The sequence below is a fragment of the Nomascus leucogenys genome, chromosome 17 (assembly GCF_006542625.1).
Source record: "Nomascus leucogenys isolate Asia chromosome 17, Asia_NLE_v1, whole genome shotgun sequence".
NCBI lineage: Eukaryota > Metazoa > Chordata > Mammalia > Primates > Hylobatidae > Nomascus > Nomascus leucogenys.
This window is the reverse complement of record NC_044397.1, coordinates 31,361,861-31,388,491: the sequence shown is the minus strand read 5'-3', so window position 1 is coordinate 31,388,491 and position 26,631 is coordinate 31,361,861. Positions and strand designations below refer to the sequence as shown.

The window sequence follows — 26,631 nt, the reverse complement described above, 5'->3', positions numbered from 1 at the left end:
ACTGCGCCTGGCCCCAAAAACTGGTTTTCTGAAGAAAAGGTTTGAATTTAAAAAAACATGAGAGTCCGGACGCGGTGGCTCACGCCTGTAATCCTGGCACTTTGGGAGGCCGAGGCAGGCAGATCACGAGGTCAGGAGATCAAGACCATCCTGGCTAACACAGTGAAACCCCGTCTTTACTAAAAATACAAAAAATTAGCCAGGTGTGGTGGCGGGCGCCTGTAGTCCCAGCTACTCGGGAGGCTGAGGCAGGAGAATGGCATGAACCCAGGAGGTGGAGCTGACAGTGAGCCGAGATCACGCCACTGCACTCCAGCCTGGGCGACAGAGCGAGACTCTTGTCTCGAAAAAAAAAAAAAAAAAAAAACATGAGAATGAGCAAGAGAAAAGGAGAATCAAAATAAAATGTATTAGGAACCAGATAGTAAATATTAAAATCAAGAGATTACCAAGAACAGACAAGAGTAAATTGAAAATCTGAATGAGGTAAAGTTTTCTAGAAAAACATAAATTGGCCGGGCATTGTGGCTCACACCTGTCATCCCAGCACTTTGGGAGGCCAAGGCTGTTAGATCATTTTAGCCCAGGACTTTAAGACCAGCCTGGACAACATGGCAAAATCCCATCTCTAAAAAAAATACAAAAAAATTAGCTGGGCGTGGTGGCATCTGCCTGTATAGTTCCAACTCCTCAGGAGGCTGAGGCAGGAGGATTGCCTGAGCCCAGGAGTTGAGGCTGCAGTGATCTGTGAATGTGCCACTGCACTCCAGCCTGAGCAACAGAGCAAGGCTCTGTCTCCAAAAAGAAAATCATGAATTGCCAAATCAGCGAAAGAAATACAAAACCTAAACAGATCATTTACATGTCTGATATTTGTCATTCTGCTCTCTTTTATTCTCATGTTATAACATATTGTGGTGAATCTAGGTACTATTCCTTCAGCCCCTTGTATATTTGAATGCTTTGAAAATAAAAATGGTTGAAATCATACAGCACATTTGCACCCACCAGAGTGGCTAAAATTAAAAACCGATAGGTGTTGGTAAGGACATGGAGAGACTGGAACTCACATGCATTGCTGATGGAGGAAGGGTGTAAACTGGTACAACCACTTTGGAAAACTGGCATTATTTTCTAAAGCTGGAAGTAAGCCTATCCCATGATCTAGCAATTCCCAGCTAAATTGCGGACATACATTCACCAACAAATGGCTATAAGCAGCACTATTCAGATTAACCCAAAACAGCAAACCCAAATGTCCTCAGTAGTGAAATAGATAATAAATTGTGGCATATTCACATAGTACACTAGTGACAGGATAGGAGATGCCTTCCAATTGGAGCATAAACAGAGGGAAAGAATCAGAAAGGTCAAAAAATGGATGGTAGGTTGGCAAATGGTAAGAAGCCCAGTCTTCCCAAATGGTAGAATATGATAGAGAAGTCATGAAACGTACCGTCAGAGAGAAGGTGGAGGATGAGGCCGGGAAGAATGGACATGGCTGGCCCAGATTCCTAACACATAGTTGTCTGCATGCTTTTGCATTGTCGTATATCTTCTAGGTGACATAAAAATAGAAAAGAGGATGTTCTTTCTTGAAAATAAGCGACGACATTGTAGGTCCTATGACCGACGTGCTCTCCTTCCAGCTGTGCAACAAGAGCAGGAGTTCTATGAGCAGAAAATCAAAGAGATGGCAGAGGTAGGAAGATGTGCTCTGGTCTTGGGGTGTGTTTCTGGGATTCTGGTTTGCTCTTAGGGTTTAGTTAGTACAAAACTGTTTCTTTTAAGATTTCCCTTTTCTTCAGAGTGATAAATTTGGATATATGCAAAGCTTTTAAAAGAAAAAACCTGGGTTTTGTCATAATACTTATGTTTGTGATTTCATAAATCAGATTCATGTTAGAAAATTTTAATTGGAGCTTAGTGTATCTATTTCACCTCCTCCCTCAGCCTCGGTTCCATTTCGCTCTTTAATTTTTCTAAATATAGTATCAAATGTGCAAGTCAGCTGGAATGTATATATTGGTTGTTTAATAAGTGTCTTCTAAACCAGTGGCTTTCAAAGTGTGACCCAGAGATCCCTGGGTTTCCTAAGACTCTCTTGGGGGGTCTGCGAGGTCAAACCTCTTATAACTGTGCTAAGACATTACAGTGACCCTTGAACAACATGAAAGTTAGGAGTGCTTCCCCCTGTGCAGTTGAAAGTCAGCATATAATGTTTGACTGCCCCAAAACTTCACTGTGAACAGCCTACCGTTGACAGGAAGCCTTACCCATAACAGTCGATGAACACGTTTGGTATGTTTTGTGTATTACATGCTGTATTCTTAGAATAAGGTAAGCTAGAGAAAAGAAAACGTTATTAAGAAAATGATAAGGAAAATATATTTAGTATTCATTAAATGGAAGTGTGGATCAGCATGACAAGGTCTTTATCTTTATGGTCTTCACGTTGAGTAGGCTGAGGAGGAGGGGTGTGTTGGTTTTGCTGTCTCAGGGTGGCAGAAGCAGAAGAAAATCAGAACATAAGTGGGTCCCCACAGTTCACACCTCTGTTGATCAAGGTCAGCTGTATTTGCTTTTTCACCATATTGAATTTGTACCAGCAGAACAAAAGCAGTGTTGCCTTTGCATGAATCAGGCCAGTGGCATAGAGCCATCCTCATAATCATTGTTTTCTTCACCACCATGCACTTACATTTTTAAGACACGCCAGTTTCACCTGAAAATGTCTTTGATAGAGCAGTAAAAATTATTTTATCAAATTTTGACCCTTGAAAACATCTTTTTCAATATTCTGTGTAATAAAATGAAGTCTTCATAAAGTGCTTCTGCCACATCCCAGGATATGAAGCTTGTCTTATATCCAGGTATGAGGAAAGCGCTTATGCAATTGAGCCACAACGCAGCTGCACTGGCCACTTTTTACTTGGAAAAAAGTGACAGAAAAACTGTGATTATTCAAAATTAGGTATTTGGCAGGCATTTTCTCAAAAATGAATGAAGTGATTATTTTTGACCAAAATTCTAGATTTTAAGCAGAAATTAGAATTTATTGTCTTGATCCATCTGTTATAGAATGACATTCATTGATATCACCAATCTTACCAGATAAGTATTTCAAGTATTGGCAAATTGATGAATGTAGTTCATTGTAGTCATTTATTCTTGGTGATATTCACATTGTCCCATCTCTGACTATTGGCTGCCCCTTCAAGTTAGTCTCTCTTACCCGACCCTTGTAGTCTCTGACAGCATCTTTGCTTTTGGGCACAGTCAGATGACCCCGTTTCAGCTTCTGCTTTCTCGGACCTGGACTCAACAATTTCTCCAAAGTGTCTTCTTTGTTTTTTTTCTTTTCTTTTTTGACAGAGGGGCTCCATGTGTTACCTAGGCTGGAGTGCAGTGACACAATCATGGCTTACTGCTTCAACCTCCTGGGCTCAAGCAGTCCTTCCACCTCAGCCTCCTGAGTAACTGGGACTGCAGGTGTGCACCACCACACCTGGCTTTTTTTGTAGAGCCTGGGTTTCCCCATGTTGTCCAGGCTGGTCTTGAACTTCTGGCCTCAAGCTGTCCTTCCAACTCAGCCGCCCAAATTCTTGGGGTTACAGGCACACACCACCATGCCCTGCCAACTTTCTTTTCTCTGATGCTAAAAGTCTTGGTTCTTAATAACGTTAATAACATTATTCTTGTCAGACTATATCTGAGAATATAAAATTGAAATATTTTAAAGTCACTTGAAATAAGTCTTGGTGCTTATGCCATTAACTTGATAAACAAGTTTATTTGTTTCTGGCCAGGCACAGTGGCTTATGCATGTAATCCCAGCACTTTGGGAGGCCAAGGCAGGCGATCACTTGGGGCCAGGAGTTCAAGACCAGCCTGGCCAACATGGCAAAACTCCGTCTCTACTAAAAATAAATTAGCTGGGCATGGTGGCACACACCTGTAATCCCAGCTACTTGGGAGGCTGAGGCACAAGAATTGCTTGAACCTGGGAAGTCAAGGTTGGTTGCAGTGAGCCAAAATCATGCCACTGCACTCCAGCCTGGGCAACAAAGCAAGACTCTGTTTCAAAAGAAAAAGGGGGGGGTTATTTCTTTCTGTTTATTTTGAACTTTTAGAGAATTGGTTTTTTTTTTTATCTAATGTTGTAAAAATTTTAATTCTGAAATAAAAACTATAAAACAAGGAATATTCAGAAATATCTAGCTTTTGTCCTGTCCCTTTCTCACACTTCGTTTTTTGAGACGGAGTCTCGCTCTGTCACCCAGGCTGGAGTGCAGTGGCAGGATCTCGGCTCACTGCAACCTCTGACTTCCAGGTTTAAGGGCTTCTCCTGCCTCAGCCACCTGAGTAGCTGGGATTACAGGTGCGCGCCACCATGCTCGGCTAATTTTTGTATTTTTAGTAGAGACGGGGTTTCGCCATGTTGACCAGGCTGATCTCAAACTCCTGACCTCAAGCGATCCCCTCACCTTGGCCTCCCAAAGTGCTGGGATTGTAGGCGTGAGCCACTGCACCTGGCCCCCTACTTTGTTTATATATAACCATTATTGTTAGTCTTTGGTTTATCTTTCCTTATTTTATGGAAAAGCAAATATGTATATGTATTTTTATTTACCCATCTTTCTTATCCAGATAGTAGCAGACCAAGTAGCTGAGATTACAGGTGTGTGCCACCAGGTGTAGTAGCTCACACCTGTAGTCTCAGCTACTCGGGAAGCTGAGGTGGGAGGATCTCTTGAGCCTGGGAGGTCGAGGCTGCAGTGAGCTGAGATTGCACCACTGCACTCCGGCCTGGGCGACAGAGTGAGACTCTGTCTCATAAATAATTTAATGTAATCCCAAATGGTGGCAGACTCTTCTGCGACTGCATTTTTCATTTAACCATGCATCCTGGCAGTCACTCTGCAGCAATTCATAGGGATTTTTCTCTTTCCTTTTTGAAACTGGCTGGTATACCATTTTATGTAATGCCACAGTTTATTCAGTCATTCCCCTATTGATGGACGTTTAGGGTTGTTTCCAGGTTTTTGCTATTATAAATAGTGCCATGATAAGTTTGTGCATACATCATTCCCTGTTTCTGCCCAGGTGCATCTTTGGGCTAGACTCTTGGAAGTGGCATTGATGACTGTGCCAGTGTCCCACCAGTATGGTTGTCTTGTTTTGCATTCTTACCAGTAATGTGTGAGGGTGCCCACTACCACACAGCCTTGCCAACGAAGTCTGTTGTTAAACTTAGTTTTTGTTTGTTTGTTTTTTGAGACGGAGTTTCACTCTTGTTGCCCAGGCTAGAGTGCAATGGTGTGATCTCAGCTCACTGCAACCTCTGCCTCCCAGGTTCAAGTGATCTTCCTGCCTCAGCCTCCCAAGTATCTGGGATTACAGGCGCATGCCACCACGCCCAGCGAATTTTGTATTTTTAGTAGAGGTGGGGTTTCTCCATGTTGGTCAGGCTGGTCTCGAACTCCTGATCTCAGGTTATCTGCCCACCTCAGCCTTCCAAAGTGCTGGGATTACAGGCATGAGCCATCCCACCTGGCCAAACTTAGTTTTTATTTGTTCACTTTGTTTTTGTTGATGCTATTCTTTGCTATTCAAAGTGTTTTATGTGTCAGCATTTTCCCTTATTTATTCTACATTTTGAGTCATACTTAAGAAATATTGTCCTGTATTTTCTAGCTCTCTGATCCACTTAAAATTTATTCACAGGTAACCTTTCTGAACTGCTAAACTGTGTAATTGAAGAGATCACAATACTGGAGTTATGTTTATGGAAATAAGTATTAAATGGTTAGTGTCATTTTTACTAAATTTGTGTCTGAATGCGTGCTTTTTTTGTTCTTCAGCATGAAGACTTTTTGCTTGCCCTACAGATGAATGAAGAACAGTATCAAAAGGTAGTTTGCAATCTCACCTTGTTTATTCTGGGCATTTTCATGGGCTGTTTTCTCTTACCATGTTTTGTCAGCATTTTTGACAGCAAATTTGTTTTTGGATAACCTCCTGTTAATTTGTTGAGTTTGCAGTTCAGCCAAGTTATAGTCAGATACGTGATCTAGTATAGTCACTCTTATACCACACTGAATCAGAACTGAAGGGAAGATAATAGATGTTCCTGTTAAAAATCATTACCTGACATTCATCAGATAGACTCATAAAGGAAAGTTTACAACTTAGATATCACTTTAGAGTTAAAAGAAAGAGGTATGTCTAACCTCAGGGCAAGATGGGTTTCTGTATGGTGTCTGCTGCTCATACAGTGAGGTTTTCTTTTTTTTTTTTTTTTTTTTTGAGACAGTGTCTTGCCCTGTCACCGAGGCTGAAGTGCAATGACGCAGTCTTGGCTCACTGCAACCTCTGCCTCCTGGGTTCAAGCGATTCTCCTGTCTCAGCCTCCCGAGTACCTGGAACTACAGTTGTGTGCCACCATGCCCAGCTAATTTTTGTATTTTTAGTAGAGACGGGGTTTCACCATGTTGACCAGGCTGGTCTCAAACTCCTGACCTCAGGTGATGCACCCATCTCAACCTCCCAGAGTGCTAGGAACAGGTGTGAGCCACTACGCCCTGCTACTGACCTTTTCTAATGTGGTATTAAGAACGGGTTGGTGGCTGGGCACCGTGGCTCGTGCCTGTAATTCCAGCACTTTGAGAGGCCAAGATGGGAGGATTGCTTGAGCCCAGGAGTTTGAGACTAACCTGGTCAACATAGCAACACCCCATTTCTAATAAAAATTAAAAATAAAGAATGGGGCTGGATGCGGTGGCTCACACCTGTAATGCCAGCACTTTGGGAGGCCGAGGTGGGCACATCATGAGGTCAGGGGTTTGAGACCAGCCTGGCCAACATGGTGAAACCCCGTATCTACTAAAAATACAAAAAATTAGCTGGGCATAGTGGCGGGCGCCTGTAATCCCCGCTACTCGGGAGGCTGAAGCAGGAGAATCACTTGAACCTGGGAGGTGGAGGTTGCAGTGAGCCAAGATTGTGCCACTGCACTCCAGCCCGGGCAACAGAGTGAGACTCCATCTCAAAAAAAAAAAAAAAAAAAAGGATGAGTTGGTGATTGGATCAGTTGCTATAGTTAATAAAAGGAGTCAATAGCCTGGTACATTACTTGAGGTTGCTGCTTTAGTTATAGCTTCAGTAGTCCCTTAACATAAAGCTCAGACTTGGATACGACCCGTTCACACTCCTTATGACAAGAACAAAATTCAACTTTTGAAAGTTTTTTGGGTAACATCTCTCGTACTCCTTATCCTTGCTTTTTATAATCACATTAGCGTCTGAGTACAGATGTTCTAGTTCCCTTTGCACCATGGGATTGAATGTGATAACTTTATTATACAAAGAATTACTCTAAAGAATACCAGAAAAAAAAGCATGAAAACTTCACTGTTTTAGGTATGGATTAATATTGTGCTAGTATCTTGAGCTAGATTTATATAGCACGAAACAGCATATCATTGTTTTATGGCCCCTAAAATGGGTTGCTTTACCTTAGAATTTGTGTGCGGGGTGGGAGAGAAATGAGGATGGGAGACAAGGCTCCCCCTCTGCTTAAGTGCAGGACATTTCATGTGTGTTTCTTGACTGCCTTCAGGACGGCCAGCTGATTGAGTGTCGCTGCTGCTATGGGGAATTTCCATTCGAGGAGCTGACACAGTGCGCAGATGCTCACTTGTTCTGCAAAGAGTGTCTCATCAGATACGCCCAAGAGGCAGTCTTTGGATCTGGAAAGGTAAGAACTGTGTAATATGTCCCATGTATATAGGACACATTCCTGGAGTCTAAGGAGACCATGTTGACAGATAAGTGTAAGTGCCTCTTTTAGGGTGAGGTGGAGTTCTTCTGGTATGCTTATGTGTGCAGTACCTGATGTATGTAATTATGTGGGTTCTGTGAGCACAGCAGATTTCTTTTCAGGGCACAGTAGAATTCTTCCACGCTCCCATGCCTAGCTGCAGAGGAGCACCTGCTTCATTCATCTTCTTATTCATAATCAGAGGGAAGGTTACCTCAGAGAACCTTGCAGCCTATTGGATTAAATGTATATTCAAATAACATAATTACACAAGATCATATTTCTCTCTCCAAAGTCAGTTTCTCTGGACACCAGCATAACAAACACAGTATGGGAATTTTACATTGTTTTACACCACTAAGTTTGTGGTATTTTGTTCCAGCAGCAATAGAAAACTAACACAGTGATTAAGGTGACTTTTTGCCCGGGTGGCTCACGCCTGTAATCCTAGCACTTTGGGAGGCTGAGGCAGGCGGATCACCTGAGGTCAGGAGTTTGAGACCAGCCTGGCCAACATGGTGAAACCCTGTCTCTACAAAAAATACAAAAATTACCTGGCATGGTGGCGCACACCTATAGTCAAGCTCCTCAGGAGGCTGAGGTGGGAGCCACTGCATTCCAACCTGGGCAACAGAGTAAGACCCCCATCTCAAAAAGCGGGGGGCCTTTTTACATCCCCAACCATACATAGGACACATTGACATCTGTCTGGCAGTATGCTGAGAACTTGCCAAAAAGTCCCTAACTTAGGTCTAATCATGAGACAAATCAAATTGAGAGACATTCTACAAACTTACTGGCCAGTACTTTTCAAAAGTGTCAGGGTTGTAAAAGACCAAGAAATACTGAGAAACTCAGGTCGGAAGAGACTAGGGAGACATGACGACTAGCTGCCTTGTGGGATCCTGGGCCAGAAAAGAAGACATGAGTGGAAAGACTGGTCCCATTAATTGTAGCAGACCACTGTCAACTTCCTGGTTTTGACATAAGATGTTAACATTAGGGGCCGGGCACAGTGGCTCACGCCTGTAATCCCAGCACTTTGGGAGGCCGAGGTGGGCAGATCACCTGAGGTCAGGAGTTCAAGACCAACCTGACCAACATGGAGAAACCCCATCTCTACTAAAAATACAAAATTAGCCAGGCCTGGTGGCGCGTGCCTGTAATCTCAGCTACTGCAGAGGCTGAGGCAGGAGAATTGATTGAATTCTGGGAGGCAGAGGTTGTGGTGGCTGAGATCGCGCCATTGCACTCCAGCCTGGGCAACAAGAGGAAAACTCTGTCTCAAAAAAAGAAAAATAGGCCAGGCGCGGTGGCTCATGCCTGTAATCCCAGCACTTTGGGAGGCTGAGTTGGGTGGATCACGAGATCAGCAGTTCAAGACCAGCCTGGCCAACATGGTGAAACCCCCTCTCTGCTAAAAATAAAAAATTAGCCAGGTGTGGTGGTGGGTGCCTGTAATCCAGCTACTCGGGAGGCTGAGTGAGCTGAGATCGCACCACTGCACTCCAGCCTTGGTGACAGGGCGAGACTCTGTCTCAGAAAAATAAATAAATAAATAAAGTTTATGTTTTTTCAAAGAGCATGACCTTTGGAGTCAAGCAGAATGCATTGGGCCATGCCCCCATCAGCCATACCAGCCCTGTGATCTTGAGCAAATTAAATTCCTTAAGCCTCAGTTTCTTCCTTTGTAAAATGGAAATAATCATAGCATTGTTTTGAAAGCTAAATGAGGTGATGAGTTTAATGAACTTATTGTTTGACACATGGTAAATGCCTCATAAATTTTAGCTAGTTATTTTTAAGATGTCTTTTTCCATTTGTTTTCTTTGGTGTCTGTCTTTCATGTGGCAAGCATTCCTCGTGTCTGACACTTTTTGTTCATGTTAAAGAGCTGTTTGAAAGCTGTATGAGTAGTGGGGCTTATAGACCAGTGAGTTTGACTCTAGGTGCCTAGGAGCCAGTTAGCTTTTATATCATGAACCTGAATGGCCTTTAAGTCTCTTCCCTGGGGTGATTCAGTCTGCCTCGTGCCTGGTGGGTGTGAGCCCATTTTTCACCATTCTGAAATTGAGGGGGAGGAAGGGTCTAGAGAATTCTCTGTTCATTATGCAGATTCCATTTCAGACTCTGACTTCAGGCCACCCCTCAGCTCTGCTCTTCCCTATGACTGGTTCCCAGGCCAGAGCCTTGTGGTCCAGCTGTTCAGGAGATCTTCCTCATTTCTCTCAGAGTCAGCCAGTTCCTTCTGAAGGGGGTAGGAACTAGAGGCTCCACCCATGTCCCTGTTTTCATTTTATTACTTTGAGTCCCCGCCCCTCCCCACCACTCAGCTCTGCTTTCCAGAGGATCTCCAGCTTTCTAATATCTGTAGAGGGGAACAATGTCTCCCCAGCATCTCCTTTTCCGACCCTAAGCTATGGGCTTCTGTGTGTGGTCTGCTGAGCCATTTACCCTTCCTCCACTTTCAGTTTTTGTGGATTGTGATTTGGGCTGATAGAGGTCCTCTAGTGATATCAAAGATGTACTGGATTTTTGTTTCATGGTTTCCATGATTTAAGTGTGATTTCTCAGAGACAAACAGGCAGAGGGATCTTTGCTCTGTTGTCTCAGGATCTATGTTTTTAACCACTGACGCTTTTATTTTTCTATAAATGGTGTTGATTTTTTTTTCTTTGCCTGTTCGCCTTTTTCTAGTTGGAGCTCAGCTGCATGGAAGGCAGCTGCACGTGTTCGTTCCCAACCAGTGAGCTGGAGAAGGTGCTGCCCCAGACCATCCTGTATAAGTACTATGAGCGAAAAGCCGAGGAGGAGGTTGCGGCAGCCTACGCCGACGAGCTTGTCAGGTTCGTTCTCAGGCAGAGCGTGCCATTTGCCAACCCTTCCCCATTGTGAAAACTACCTGGGCACTTGCATCAGATGATGAAAATTGTGTTTATCTTCCAGGTTATTTGGCATTTCTTGCTGAGAAATAAGATTATCAATAATTTTATTTATTTATTTTTATTTTTTACACCTCAGAACCATTGAGTAACCAGTAATTCTATTAATGGAAAAATCTGCAGCTCAAACTTTTTTTTTTTTTTTTTTTGTGATGAATTCTCGCTCTGTCGCCCAGGCTGGAGTACAGTGGCGCAATCTCGGCTTAGTACAACCTCTGCCTTCCAAGTTCAAGCAATTCTCATGCATCAGCCTCCCAAGTAGCCTGGATTACAGTCATGCGCCACCACATTCCAGCTTATTTTTAGTAGAGACGAGGTTGTGCCATGTTGGTCAGGCTGGTCTCCAACTCCTGACCTCAAATGATTCGCCCACCTCGGCCTCCCAAAGTGCTGGGACTACAGGCATGAGCCACCGTGTCCAGCCTGCAGCTCAAACTTCTGTCTACATATCTTGGCACCACCTAATCTTCTGGCCCATAGATACAATCATGGTGCCCTGGGCTGGAGGGAAATCGGTATGTGCAAGGAGTTCTCATTAAGGTTGGGACATGTTTATTTATTGAGTGGTTTATATTGAGTCAGAACCTCAAGTGGTGCTTATGTTTCCTGATAAGAGCCGGCACAAAGAAGAGGCTCAATCTGTGTTTTAAGGAAAACTAAGGAGTATAAAGGGGATGTGAATGTCCAGCTCAAAACTCCATCTTCATATGAACAGCCACATGGAGCTGGAACTAGGTCAGGCTTTAATGTTTGAAGTAATGTCACTTCTGCTGTTCTGACTCTAGGTGCCCGTCCTGTAGCTTTCCGGCTCTGTTGGACAGTGATGTGAAGAGGTTCAGCTGTCCTAATCCTCACTGCCGAAAGGTAGGGAGGCACATTTTTTTCTAGATGTATATCGAATTATGGTATTATGGGCTGCCCTCATGGCCCAAATATCTGCTGTTTACCTGACTGCTGATGTATAGGAAGGATTTGAGTGCTTTCCTTTTCATAAGCAAATGAGGATGAGTACTTTTGTGAGTAACAGTTGACATGGTTACTGAGATGGCAGCCACTCTTGCCGCTCCAGTTACAAAGCTCTGGATTCCTGTTTTATGTCATCTTCTTTAGGACAGATACTATAATGTAAAGTGGGAAGTGTTTAGTTTTTCTTCCACTGTGTCAACATTTTTCTTGCTTGCTCTCTTCACCACCTGTGCTCAAATACCCCCCCACTACCCTCCCTCCCCACACACACACCTTTTGCCATTTTCAAAGTCCAAACGACGCTTCTTTGATTAAAGAACTGGGCATCGTAGTGGCATCTCCATCACATCTGGTAGGTTATTTATTTGACTGTTTCTCCTCATAAGAACTGACTATATTACGTGGGAGCAGAGCTGTCTAGGCGCATTACTGTTGCAGATCTTTGTTCTCTTTAACTTGGTGCTCTGTGAACTAAGAATGTCTTAAAATTTGTCAGCTATTTAGAAGCCACTTAGAGTTTTTAGTGAATATTAGCATCCACCTAGACAAATATCTTCTAAGCCATTTTTCTAAAATTGCATGATTAGAGTTGAACACTACAATATCTTTCCTTGGGGAGAGTAAAGAAATTAAGGTAGAGATGAGAAAAGGAAGAATAAACTAAACCGATGGATCAAAACTTAATTTCTTTTGTTTTCAGCATTGATATTTCTGGCCATTTTATATGTTCGCACCCCAGGCTGTTGCTATAACAATTGTCCCAACAGTCGCTGGCATCTTGGCAACTCTGAAGAAAGCAGAGTGCTAGCCTGTCCCTTGTGTGCTTCCAGTGGGTCAGGTGCTGGACTGCCTGGGGAGGTGATGCCTGTGCTAAGACACAGCAGATAAGGAGGAAGTAGCCAAAGGATGGAAAGGGTGGGAGTGGAGTGGAGGTGGAGAAATGTTCTAGGCCCCAGGAGTGGCAGCAATGTGGACCGTTACTGGTGCTAGGAGTGTGAAGGAGGCTCATAAGCTGAGTAGGGGCAGGCCCATGCAGCACACTGTCCTGAGGTGGGGAGAGGTAAAATATCAGGAAAGTCTCCTTGCCTGTTGAGTAGTCCAGGTGAGAAATGTACAGCACTGCACAGCCTCTTGGGTCTTCATGAGTTGCTTAGAAGGAGCTGGGAACTACATTTCCTGGTAAGGTTTCAAAGAAGGTCTGCCAGTGAAAGTGCTTATGTACAATTAGGAAGGCCAAAGAAGAGGAGAGACCATTATTCTCTGAGGATGTTTGTTTTTTTTTTTTTTTTAATTTTGAGACAGAGTCTCACTCTGTCGCCCAGGCTGGGGTGCAATGGCACGATCTCAGCTCACTGCAACCTCCGCCTCCTGGCTTCAAGCAATTCTCCTGCCTCAGCCTCCCAAGTAGCTGGGATCACAGGTATGTGCCACCATGCCTGACTGACTTTTATATTTTTAGTAGAGATGAGGTTTCACCATGTTGGCCAGGCTGGTCCTGAATTCCTGGCCTCCAGTAGTCTGCCCACCTCAGCCTCCCAAAGTGCTGGTATTACAGGTGTAAGCCACCACCCCCAGCCTGAAGACATTTAAAAGCAGCTGCATTTGTTGCCCAGTGGCTCATGCCTGTAATCCCAGCACTTTGAGAGGCTGAGGCAGGAGGATCTCTTGAGACCAGGAGTTCGAGACCAGCCTGAGCAACATAGTGAGACCCTATCTCTACAAAAAAAAAGTTTAAAACTCAACTGGGCATGGTGATGTGTGCCCATAGTCCTAGCTACTTAAGAGACTGAGGCAGGACAATCACTTGAGCCCAGGAGATTGAGGCTGCACTGAGCCATGATTGCGCCACTGCGCTCTAGCCTGGACAACCGACTAAGACCCTGTCTTTAAAAGAAAAAAATTTTAAAAATAAAAGCCTGAGGGCACACTTGAGTCTGGAACAGCATCTAGTGGGCGTCAACTTGGGATGTTGGTGGGAGCTACCTAGGGGCTCTTAAGATCCCAAATAGGAATACCACATATGTTTTAGTTTCTGTCTATGGGAGAAATATACATGGCCTGCTGAACTTGGAGGTAGCCATGTAGCTTCTTGTGGTCAGTGAAACATGTGAGTAGTTAGATCACTTGCAGAAAAAGCCATAAAGGCATGTGGTGTGGAGTAATGTCAAGATGACAGAAGAGAAAGCCCCGGACCCTCTTTTACCCGTGGAGATAACAGTTCAACAACAATGGAAAGACCATTTCTCTCTGTGAGAAATCCAGAAACCAGTTGCATCAAAGGCTGGGGAATTTGTGACGCTGGCTCTCCAGAGCTCCTCCCCCTGGCACAGCACCATGTGATTGGGAGGAAACTCCCAACTTCTGGCATCTTTCTGGGGAGGAAAAAGAAGACTGGAACATATATCTAATATTCAGACCTTTCAGGAGGCTGCTCAAGGGACTAGTTTCTGTCTTATCTCACAGGAAAGGGCACCAGGTTGGGGACCACTGAGGACAAATGGGATGGTGAAACTAGCACGTACTGGCTCCTCATTGCCCTCTCCCTGCTTCTCTCGGGAGGGAAGGAGTTGGAGCATGAGTCCAGCATTCTAGGTTTTCTGGAGCCCACCCAAGACTCTGGTTTCTGTCTCACTCAATGAAGCACCGATGGGACCTGGCATGGTCTAGGTCCCTGGGGACTGCTGAGAATAAGAGAAAGCTGGGTGGTTTATACTGCCCCAGAGGACCCACGGTACAGTAGGTGGAGTCCAGTGTACCTCGAAGGCTTCTTTTTGGGTCCAGGGGAAGAGTAGAGCATGTGTTCAGCGTTTGGGCTTCTCAAGGGGCTGCCTGAGGGACTGGTTTCTGTCTCACCCAACTCACTGCTGACAGAACCCAACCTACTCTAGATGCCTTGGAGCTGCTGAGGCCACAAAAGAGCTGGGCAGCTTACAGCAGCTCTAGAGGGCCTGTGGTACCTCAGACAGGCACCAAAAGAAGCAAGAGCTTGCAAGCTCCTGAAAAAAGGAAAACAAAAGCCCGAGCACTTACATTAGCCTACGATTTAGCAAAATCTTCTCTCAGGAAGCGTATTTTAGAATAAAGTATGAATATCTCATGTAATTTGTTGAATACTGTACTGAAAGTGAAAAAGAGAATGATTGTATGGGTACTTGAATTACAGTTTCTACTGAATGTGTATGACTTTCATACCACAGTAAAGTCAAAAAGTGTAAATTAAACCATTGTAAGTTGGAGACCATCTGTATATGCACCCGACATCAGAGCACCCAAATATGTGAAGCAAATATTGACAACCGAAGGGGAAAATAACACAAAAATAGTAGGAGATTGCAGTAACTCACTTTCAATCATTGTTAGCACCACCAGGCAGAAGATTAGTAGGGAAACAGCTGACTTGAACAACACTATAGACCTAACAGACACATACAAAACATTCTAGCCAACAGGCACAGAAAACACTTTTTCTCTATTGCACATGGAACATTTTCCAGGATGGAGAATATTAGATCATAATACAGGTCTTAACAAATTTAAGATCAAAATCATACCAAGTATCTTTTCCAGCAACAAGGTGATAAACTTAGAAATCACAAACAGCAAGAAAATTCACAAAGTATGAGAACTAAAGAACACACTGTCGGCTGGGCGCGGTGGCTCAAGCCTGTAATCCTAGCACTTTGGGAGGCCGAGGCGGGCGGATCACGAGGTCAGGAGATTGAGACCACGGTGAAACCCCGTCTCTACTAAAAATACAAAAAATTAGCCAGGCATGGTGGCGGGCGCCTGTAGTCCCAGCTGCTCGGAGAGGCTGAGGCAGGAGAATGGCGTGAACCCGGGAGGCGGAGCTTGCAGTGAGCCGAGATCGCGCCACTGCACTCCAGCCTGGGCGACAGAGCAAGACTCCGTCTCAAAAAAAAAAGAAGAACACACTGTCCAGGCATACTGGCTACCACCTGTCATCCTGGCACTGTGGGAGGCCGAGGCAAGTGGATCACCTGAATTCTGGAGTTCAAGACCAGCCTGGCCAACATGGCGAAACTCTGTCTCTACTAAAAATACAGAAATTTAGCTGGGTGTGGTTGTGTGCGCCTATAATCCCAGCTACTTGGGAGGCTGAGGCAGGAGAGAATCACTTGAACCAGGGAGGTGGAGGTTGCAGTGAGTGGAGATTGTGCTGCTGTACTCCAGCCTGGGCGGCAGAGTGAGACTCTGTCTCAAAACACACACACACACACACACACACACACATGCTGAAAAGCTTTTTTTTTTTTTTTTTTACTAAGATCAGGAACAAGGCAAGGATATCACTCTCACCACTTCCACGCTACATAACACTGGAAGCCCGAGCTAGAGCTGTTTGGCAGGAAAAAGCAAAAGCATCTATATCCGTGCAAGTTCACAGATAACATGATCTTATACATAGAAAAATCTGCAATTTCCACAAAAAACTTGTTAGAATTAATACATTCAGCAAAGGTGCAGGATACAAAATCAGCAAATAAAACTCAGTTGCATTTCTGTACACTAAAAAACACTCCAAAAAGAGAAATTAAGAAAATCTAATTTATAATACATCAGAAAAGTTGGAATACTTAGGAACAACTTAACCAAGGAGTGGGGAAAGACTTATACACTGAAAACTATAAAAAATTGTTGAAATAATTATAGAAGACATAAATAAATGGAAAGACATCCCTAAAATGCATATGGAACCACAAAGGATCCCAAATATCCTAGACCATCTTAAGAAAAAGAACAAAGCTGGAAGCCTCACACTTCCTGACTTCAAAACGTATTACAAAGCTACAGTAATTGAAACAGGCAGACATGTAGACCAGTGGAACATAATACAGTGCTCAGAAATAAATCCACACATTTATGATCAGCTGAGCCTCAACAAGGGTGCAAAGAACACCCACCAGGGGAAAAGGTAGTCTCTGATTAATGGTGCTCTGTAAACTGAATATCCACACACAAAAGAATGAAATTAGGCCAGGCGCAGTGGCTCAAGCCTGTAATCCCAGCACTTTGGGAGGCCGAGGTGGGCGGATCACAAGGTCAGGAGATCGAGACCATCCTGGCTAACACGGTGAAACCCCGTCTCTACTAAAAATACAAAAAATTAGCCGGGCGTGTTGGCAGGCGCCTGTAGTCCCAGCTACTAGGGAGGCTGAGGCAGGAGAATGGCGTGAACCCAGGAGGCGGAGGTTGCGGTGAGCTGAGATCGCACCACTGCACTCCAGCCTGGGGGACAGAGAAAGACTCCGTCTCAAAAAAAAAAAAAGAATGAAATTAGACCCTGATACCATATCTCATACCATAACACAAAAATCAACTCTTTAAATGGATTAAAGACTTAAGTGTAAGACCTAAAACTATAAAAACTAGAAGAAAACATAGGTGGAAAGCTTCATGACATCAGTCTTGGCAATGATTTCCTGGGTATAATACCAAAAACAAGGTGACAAAAGCAAAAAATAGGCAAGTGACTACTAAGATGCTTTCAGCAAAGGAAACCATCAACAGAGTGAAAAGGCAGCCAGTGGAAAGGAATTGAGATCCTTTGAGAAAGGATCTCAGCATGTTCCTGTGTTCATTGCAGCATTATGCACAGTAGCCGCGAGATGGAAACAACTTACCGACATGTTCGTCAACAGATGAATGGTTAAAATGTGATATATTTTGCAGCCTTTGAAAAGAAGGAACTCCTGGCACATACTACAACACAGAGAAACCTTGAGAGACATTGTGCTCAGTGCAATTAGCCAGTCATAGAAGGACAAATACTTCACGATTCCACTTAAATGCAGGATCTAAAGTAGTCAGACTCATGAGAACACAAAGTAGAACCCTGGGTGCCAGAGGCTGGGAGAAGGCAAAGTGGGGAGTCACTGTGCAGCGGGAAGTTTCGGTCATGCAAGATGAAGTTGTTTAGAGATCAGCTGTACAGCGTTTTGCTAATAGACCCTATACACTTAAAAATGTGTTAATTGGGTCAGCCGGGCGAGGTGGCTCACGCTTGTAATCCCAGCACTTCGGGAGGCTGAGGCGGGTGGATCAGAAGGTCAGGAGATCGAGACCACAGTGAAACTCCGTCTCTACTAAAAATACAAAAAATTAGCCGGGCGTGGTGGCGGGCGCCTGTAGTCCCAGCTACTCGGAGAGGCTGAGGCAGGAGAATGGCGTGAACCCGGGAGGCGGAGCTTGCAGTAAGTCGAGATTGCGCCACTGCACTCCAGCCTGGGCGACAGAGCGAGACTCCATCTCAAAAAAAAAAAAAAAAAAAAAAAAAAAAAAAAGTGTTAATTGGGTAGTTTTTGTATTGTGTGTTTTTACCAAATTTTTTTTTTTTTGTGAGAGGGAGTATCGCTCTGTTGCTCAGGCTGGAGTGCAGTGGTGCAGTCTTGGCTCACTGCAACCTCCACCTCCCTGGGTTCAAGCAATTCTCCTGCCTCAGCCTCCTGAATAGCTGGGACTACAGGCACATGCCACCATGCCCAGCTAATTTTTTGCGTTTTTAGTAGAGACGGGGTTTCACCATGTTAGCCAGGATGATCTTGATCTCCTGACCTTGTGATCCTCCACCTGCTTCAGCCTCCCAAAGTGGTGTTTTGTTTTGTTTTTGTTTTTGTTGAGATGGAGTTTCACTCTTCTTGCCCAGGCTGGAGTGCAATGGCATGATCTTGGCTCACCGTAACCTCTGCCTCCTGGGTTCAAGCAATTCTCCTGCCCCAGCCTCCTGAGTAGCTGGGATTACATGCATATGCCACCACGCCCAGCTAATGTTGTATTTTTGTAGAGACGGGGTTTCTCCATGTTGGTCAGTCTAGTCTCGAACTCCTGACCTCAGGTGATCCGCCCACCTTGGCCTCCCAAAGTGCTGGGATTACAGGGTGAGCCACCACGCCCAGCCTACCACAGTTTTTTTTAAAGGGTATATGGTTCATTTTCTTTTCCCTCTGCCAAGAGGGATGTGCAACATGAGTGAGAACAAAGTCTGTTTTGAGCTACTGAGGTTTGAGTTTGTTCCAGCAGCATAACCTAGCACATCCTGACTGATAAGGGTCATAAGGACCATAACTGCCCTTGGAGTTGGAGAACAGGAGCAGATTTGAGAGGTAGAGGATTAGAAGGTGATGCGTTGCATGTGAAGGTGGGGAGAAAGCCAGAGGCCTCACAGGCTTGTCTGGTGTGGACCACTATGTAGTTGATGATGCTGTTTACAAAACTGGAAATGAATCCAAAAGATTCAGGAGAGATTACTTTTGTTTTGGACATGTTGAGTTTTTAGGTGAGACATCCAGTGTGTATGTGTTTTTACAATACCTGGCACATAGTAGGTGCTCCATAAATCAGTGGCCCTAGATCAGTGACCCGGGTCAGTAACACAGGGAGAGATCTAGGCTGGAGAAAGATTTTGGAGTCTGAAATGAGCAGCAAAAGGAGGAAAGAGGAGGAGAGGGGTAAGGTGCCCATCAGGGAGATTATTAGCTTAGAAATGCTGGGCCATGCTAAGTTTAAAGTATGTCTTTTCATTTATTCACATCTTTTGTGCCCCTCAGCAACGTTTTGCAGTGGAGAGAATGTGTGTTATGATTACATGATGGATTACAGTATGCTTCAGAACTTGACTTTCACCTACGGATAATAGCATTCACATTTTAGTTTCTAATGTTAGGGTAAGGGTTGTAGGTGTTTGGCCCATCATGGAAAATAAAGTGAAAAATGTTATATGGGGATCTGAGGCAGTGACGGCCTGGTAGAGCTGGCTCAGTGACCACCAGTGGAATGAGAGAAGTCTCCACCTTGTCCTTGGGATGAGAAAGGAGAGTTTATGCCTAAATCTTCTGTCCTTATTTGTGGGCTGTGGAATGAGTTGCCACTAGGTGGCACAGATGCTCCATGAGGAAAGGGTTTTCTTCCTCTTGGGTGTTTGAAAAGTATGTGTCAGCAAAACACTGTTTTGTAAGCAGAATTGACACAGTTCTTTTAGGCTCAGTACTAAAGCAAACCACTACATGCATTTAGACTTTATCTAAGATGTCCATGTTATTAGCGCATACGCTTTTACCTTTCTTAATTGTGCAAATTCTCCTTAGGCCATTCTTTCTAGCAAGATGGCTAAAGCAGTCGCTAATCCTTGAGGATTCCCAATATTTAAGACATGAGCTACAAGCTAATTTTGACCCGTGTGAGACTAAGGGCACCTGCTTTCTCATTGCAGTGTCTTTGCCGGTAATATAAATTCCAGTTGGCTTTTCAGGAACTTGTCGCTCTAAAATGAGGCGTTTATATTAATGCGCTCTCTGGAGGAGGACTTGAATGGCTGGAATCATTCCTCTGGAATCCCTGAGGAATAAGACATTGTATCTTTGATGAAATGGAGAGAGTCTTTGTTTCATTGATACAATGGAATGCTTTTGTCAAGGCTCTCAGCTCCCTAGTGTGTTCTCAGATAAAGAATTCATTAGTTTGTTTTCAGCTTGCTGCTTTTAGGAATGAATTGGGTGTGTTTGGTGTGAGACTGAAGAATGTCACATAAAAGGAGACTTGAAGGTGATGCTTCTGGAATATGTACTCTTAGGGTCAGAAGTTTCACTGTTGAGTCTTTTCTGCCTTGCCACAGCCATAACTTTGCTTTATAAACTCAGAGGTATGTAAGTCAAGTTTTCCGGAAACTTAGGGCCACGAGGTGGAGGTTTGGGCATACTCATGAAGGAAGCGCTAACGACGAGAGACCATCAGGTGGTGAGAGTTCAATCAGAATAACTGAAGAACATCTGGTGTAGTCTTTTCGTGGAAACTGCAAATGTGTGTGTGGTTGTGTAACCACCCATCTTTTCCCAGTGTCACTTGTATTTATTTATCCTTTCTCACCTGCCAACTTTCTTCCCTGCTTGTTTTTCTGCCCTTTCTAGGTTCCCATCCTATTCTTTCTAGCATTTGCTGTTTTTAAGTTTACAGCCGTGAAATACAACCAAAATTCACATCTGCAGTGAACCAGTTTGTTGGTTAAAAAACAGGCATCTGCAGCCTCCTACAGTAGCTGCATGGTTGCATGAAGAGAATGTAAATGAGTGTGGACCAGCTATCAGTGCCAGGGCAGCTCCAGCTGTGATGGCGGGTGGTTGGCACTTATTAACAGCACTCTAATTTGGGGCCCAGCCAGTCAGCTGACTCCTGTGCTGAGCACAGGCCTTCACATTTATCTAGAGATGAATGAAGCTTGGGCCGCTTGTTCCTACTATCAGGGAAGACCTTTATTCAGGAAGTAGCGTTGACAAGAACCAAATATCTGGGTAACAAAAAGATTTTTAAGCCCACAAATGAGGACTTATTTACTGGAGTGGAAGTCCATGCTGCATAATGTGAGTCAAATATGAAGAAGGGTGGTGTGAGAATTTCTCATCATGGAATGTGACCTGCCCTTGCTCCTCCAAGGTGAGTCACTTCCTTCAGAGCCCAGCATGGGTCCCTTTGAAGAGCTTCAGGTTCAGGCCGCAGAAGGATGCTCCCTTGCAGGCATATCGTATAGGGTGCCTGGCAGAGCTCTCAGCTCATATTGGTCCCCACAGCAGGCCTACAAAATAGACACTGGCTTAAAGTCAGGTGACGGTAAATGGCAGAGCTGAGAACTCACAGAGAAGCCTCCTTGCCTTAGAACAGCCTCAGAGTGGGTCGCAGACACCATCCCTGTGAGCCTCCCTTCCATCAAGTACTGAGCAGGGCTGGCGTCATAGCAAGGAGGCTTCAGGATTTTTAACTCTACCTGTGTCTGAGTACTTTTGTCAGTTTTCACTTTTTAAAATTTAAAAGCATAGTGAATCTATTCATCACAGACTTCTTGATCCTGGGAAGATTTTGGTTAATTACACATGCAAGCACATCCTCTTCCCTTACCTGCTATTGAAGCACAGTACATACAGTATAGAGTAGATGTGTTTGTTAGATTCTTTTAAAGAAGAAGAAAAATAATAAAAGGCAAATGTTGCTTGCTTCTCTTCCCGCCCTGCCTTCCCATTAAGAGTCAAATACCATGCTTGCTGTTTCGGTGATTATTCAGAAGGGAGAGAGCTGACAACCCGAAATAGGAAAAGGTAAAAATACATACGCATTAAACCAAAACGCCAATATGAATAAAAATTTTATTTTTGTTTCTGCTTGGCCCTACAGAAATAGTTTTTTACCCCTGTATTTCAGCTGCTTTATCCCTCATGTCAGACGCTAATGGTAGAAGCACCTGCCTCTCCCCTTGGCCCGCCTTGGAGGAGGCTGGGAGCTGTGAGTGAACATGGACTATGCTGCCACTCCCACTCCCTCTGCAGGGCTGCTGTAGCCCCTCAGGTTTCTCCCCTTGAAACTCGCAGAGACAACTGCTGACCCCCTGGCAGGTGGCAGAACCCACACCCACCTGCATTTCAGAGCCAAGGAAGTCTAGAGTCAGTGTGGGCTCCGAGGACCCGGCAGCGACCTGGGGCCTCAGATGTTGCCGACCTCCCTGATCCCTAGAAAATGGGCCTGGCTCTTCCTTGTCCCAGACAACATCCTGGTGCTCTCTTCTGGTCCTGAGCTGCCTTCATCAGTTAGTGTTTCCACCTTCTCAGGAGACCAGACACGAACCTCCTGCTCCGTTCACATGAAGAGGCATTGTTTGGGACATGTCTTTTGCTGGGCTTTCATAGTAAGTTGTCTGTTTCAAGAGTTCTTTTGAAGCCCTTACATGAGAAGTGTTGATTGATGTGCAGCTCTGCACAGCACTGGGTGCTGTGAGGCCATGAATGGCAGTGAAATGTGTGGCTGTTGCTGCATCACAGTGAGGGAAGCGGTATAGCTCAGTGGTTAAGACAAGGGATTTTGATATTAAACCCACTTATGCTTTAATTCTAGCTCCTCCACTCACTAGCTTTGTGACGTAGGGTGAATACTTGATCTCCCTAAGCCACATTTCCTTTCCCTGTACAATAAGAACGGTTGCACCTACCTCGTAGAGCTTTTGTGCAAAACCAATGGAAACAGCGTGGGTAAAGCGTCAAGTGCAGTGCCTGGCACTTTGTGTCATGAAGTAGTAGCTGCCCAGTGAGGACAGTGTGTGCAGATGTGCGGCCTCAGGAGATGAACGGAGATCCTAGAAAGAGGGAACTGCCTCCAGTTTTGCGAACCTGCTGCCACAAGAGCATGGAGTTCCCCTAAAGTGGGCAGGTGGAAAATCCCATCAGGGAGCAGAAGATGACTCATCACTCACCACTCAGCTCATTTCTGCCAGCTCCCCAGTGTTCTGCCATGTAAAGGGGTAGATTTTTCAAGCTGATTTTTTTGCTAACCGATACATTCTATAAGAAACGACAGCTCTCCTTTAGTCCACGTTATTCAAGTTCAGAGAAAGGCCCTGTGCAACCTGGAGAGAGCCACATGCTGGGGGAGGCTGTTGTGTGTGTGCTCCCACTCTCAGGGTCTGCACTCTGTCCATAGCACTGCTGTGCCCCTTCTCTCAGGTTTCATGTTAATTTCTTATTCCTACCCAGAAGGTTTAGAATCTCAGGGATGACACTCAAAAGAAATGAGTATAAGAAGGGCCTAGAAACAAAGATGGCGATACACTATGCTAGAGAACTCAGAATTAGTCGCAGTGGAGAGATGGAAATCCAGGGTTTGTCTTCTTGGTGCATTGGGCATGAGTTTTTGTCCTATTGGGAGGGCACTGGTCATCCTGCCCACCCACGGCAGCGGGCAGGCTTGGATGCCAGGGCTGCTCACCTTGGACTGTCCTTGTAGTGGAAGGACACACCTACTTGTCTCTTTGTTGTTATTTTTGGTCTCTACTAAAACACACTGTAGTACTCACAGAAAAAGATTCTCTGTGGATTTTTAACGAGTTTCTATGGGTACTTAATTAAAATATAGTGGCTCTTTTTTGTGGTTTTGTGTACTAGTTAGCCATTGCTTCTCAGGCTTGTCACAGCCTGTGGGGATCGGAAGCTTGGAGTGGCCCTCTTTCTAGAAACCACACACCACCTATTAAGTTCCTTTGTATATTTTACTAAAATAATTTAATGACATTTTTCTGTGCCTGTGGCCTCATCAAAGGAGAGATGCATGTTAGAAATTTCCCATTAAAAATCCCTCAAGAATTGATACCTACAAAATATCTTTTTATAAGAAGTGTTTTACCTCCTTTTTGTCATTGCACTGATTTTGTGTTGCTAGGTGTCAGCATCCTGATTTGTTGTCGTGATCTCATTGTGATGTCCTTGAGAAGGGGCTGTGTGTGAGTGCACGTGTGCGACTTGTGGTGTGTGCTGAGGTGCAAAGTGATAGTGTTCCCTCTTTGCATTCTCAGCACAGAGCACTGCAGGGTTTCCAGCCTTCCAGGTAGAAGAGAAATTGTTGCTATGGTAATACCACAAGCATGAAAACACCCCCTGTCCCTGTGGGTGTCTGTGTCAGGGTGGGGAATGTGGAGACGAGGAACAGTAGCAAAGAGGAGTGTTTAGTAGATCGAGCAAGATGGGAGCAAAGCCTAAGCTGAGGCTGCTGTTGGGTGGAATTTCTTGTGTTTATTTTTGAATTCAAGGTCAGATTCCAATTGTAGTGTGGTAGCTGAGAACGTAAAAGGCCTTCTATTCCTCAGTGTCTTCCCTGACTTTGAGACAAAGAATACAGAGGGTCTCTGTCACATCTCCAGTCCCCAGAGGCCACATTGCCTTCCCACAGACCACAGTTAGAAAATGTGTGTCTGTATCTGTGGCCAGTACATCACTGCAAGTGGAATCAACCACCCAGCCCCAGAAAGCCTGCTGCCCTTCATGTCCAGTGTAACAGACTAAGGCAGCAGTCCCTGCCATCTCTTCTAAAACTAAATAACAGTTTGTGCTCTGTTTCTGTACAATTCCTCTGAGAAGATGGACTCCGAATATCCTTGGTAATGCAGAGCACTGATGAGAAACAAAATCCAATCTGCTGAGGTTGTGGGTGAGGAACACAACAAAAAGCTAGTATGCAATTCTGTCAGGTCATCAGGGTCAGTATGGGAAGAATAGCTTGAGCAGGGTGTTTGGCATCATAGTTAAAACAGGCTGAGGTCTAGGTATTTGCTAATAAAACTCTTCCTGGGTTTTAGGGGCTTTTTACTCCTTATCTGTTCAAAGTCACAGAGCTAGTAAGTGACAGCATCAGGAGTCAAATCTAGGGTTTCTCGTTGTTATTTGTGTTTTTAGGTGTGATTTTGATATGCCGCGTTAGTTTCAAGAGTCTTTATCTTTTGCAGATACAAACTGAAATATTTATAAATGAAAAGATTTGTAATCTGGGATTTGCTTCAAAATTATGCTGAAGGAGGGGGAATGACTGAACAGGTAGGGTATAGATAAGCTAAGATTGGTTATGAGTCGATCATTATTAAACACGATAATGGGTGCATAGGGTTCATTACATCCTCTGCTTTTGTATATGTTTAAAATTTTCTAGAATAGAAAGTTAGTTTAAAAAAAAAGTCAAAAACTCTAGCTGTCTTCAGTGTTAGCTTTATCTGTGCTCTCATTGTTTTGGTTTGCTTTGCTGCTTTCCAGTTCACTCTTGGGGACTGCAAAGACCCTTATTCGAATGTTCTGTTTTGTGGCTTGTTCACTTTTTTAAGAGATGAGAAAATGTGTAACATAACAGGAAAGTGTTAACAGCTTTTTGTGGTAAGGTTAAAGGGCTCTTCATCCTAGAGGAGGAAAGGCTTCCTGTGTAGTTTCTCCGCACGAGATTCTTCTGTATAAGTGGTAGAGACCTGGTGTTTTCCAGCTTCTCTGGGAAAACAGACTTAAACTACCTATGAGGAATCCAAGAGGCCGGAGCGGTGGCTCATGCCTATAATTCCAGCACTTTGGGAGAATGAGGCAGGAGGATTGCTTGAGGTTATGAGTTCAAGACCAGCCTGGGCAACAAAGCACAACCTCGTCTCTACACAAAATAGAAAAAAAATTAGTAAGGCATGGTGCTGTGCATCTGTAGTCCCAGCTACTTGGGAGACTGAGGTGGTAAGATCACCTGAGCCCTGAAGATTGAGGCCACTGTGAACCATGATCGTGCCACTGTACTCCAGCACGCATGCATGCATGTGTGCGTGTGTGTGTGTGTGTGTATTTGTAAAAGAATCTAAGACAGCTCACTGGACTTCATTGTAACTGATGAATTGGGTTCCCAGGAAACCTGGGGTTCTGTGTTGAGAGCATTGTACAGCCTGTAACAGACCCTCCTTGCTCCAGGACAACTGCTTACATGCAGTCCAGCTGCAGCCAGAAGAGAGCCCAAATGACCTTTTGAGTGTCCCTCTAGCCCAAACACTGATTTCTAGAAAACCGAAGATTTTAAAACTAGGATTGGCATTTGCGTTTCAAAAATAAACAGGCTAAGAGAGTTTCTCAGATGAAATCCCCATAGCCTCATAAAAGTACTTTTTTTTTTCAGTTTTATTTCCCATCTGAAGCTTGTATGAAAAGCATTTTAAGTTTCAAAAGCTGCCTATGTCTGAGAAGCTGATCCAGATTCTAGCCCAAAGAGAGTGAAATAGATCACAATTTCTTCCTCTCTTATCTTTGACTACAGCTTGTTCTTTTGCCCTTCTCTCCCCTGCTCTGTTAGACTTTGCTGCTGAAAACATCTCGTGTTCCCACAGCCCTCTTAGCTTCAAGGCCTTCTTGCCTCCCATAAAAACCTACTTTTCACCCTCAAGGCCAGCACCTACTACTCTGACCTAACCTGTTGTGCTCCTAGCTTCTGTCTTCTCCAGGTGAACACCCTTGCATCCTAAGCACCTCAAACTGCTGTGAAGATTCTTTCTTCGCTTCCCCACCTTCTGTCTCTGGACTCCATCAAAAACTTTCCCCAGGCTGGGAGCGGCACTGTGCACTTGTA

The 26,631-nt window shown here is 44.4% G+C and overlaps 1 protein-coding gene across 5 annotated transcripts in view; it reads left to right on the top strand.

Annotated features, from left to right (window-relative positions):
* The window catches only part of LOC100592722 (E3 ubiquitin-protein ligase RNF216), a 164,989-nt gene that overhangs the window by 58,689 nt on the left and 79,669 nt on the right, over positions 1-26,631 (top strand). For all 5 annotated transcript variants that reach the window (XM_030795726.1, XM_030795730.1, XM_030795729.1 and 2 more), the window contains 5 exons: positions 1,563-1,702; positions 5,865-5,915; positions 7,622-7,759; positions 10,520-10,668; positions 11,550-11,628. In XM_030795726.1, coding sequence (XP_030651586.1) covers positions 1,563-1,702; positions 5,865-5,915; positions 7,622-7,759; positions 10,520-10,668; positions 11,550-11,628 — 557 coding nt within the window. The remainder of the gene's footprint in view (positions 1-1,562; positions 1,703-5,864; positions 5,916-7,621; positions 7,760-10,519; positions 10,669-11,549; positions 11,629-26,631) is intronic.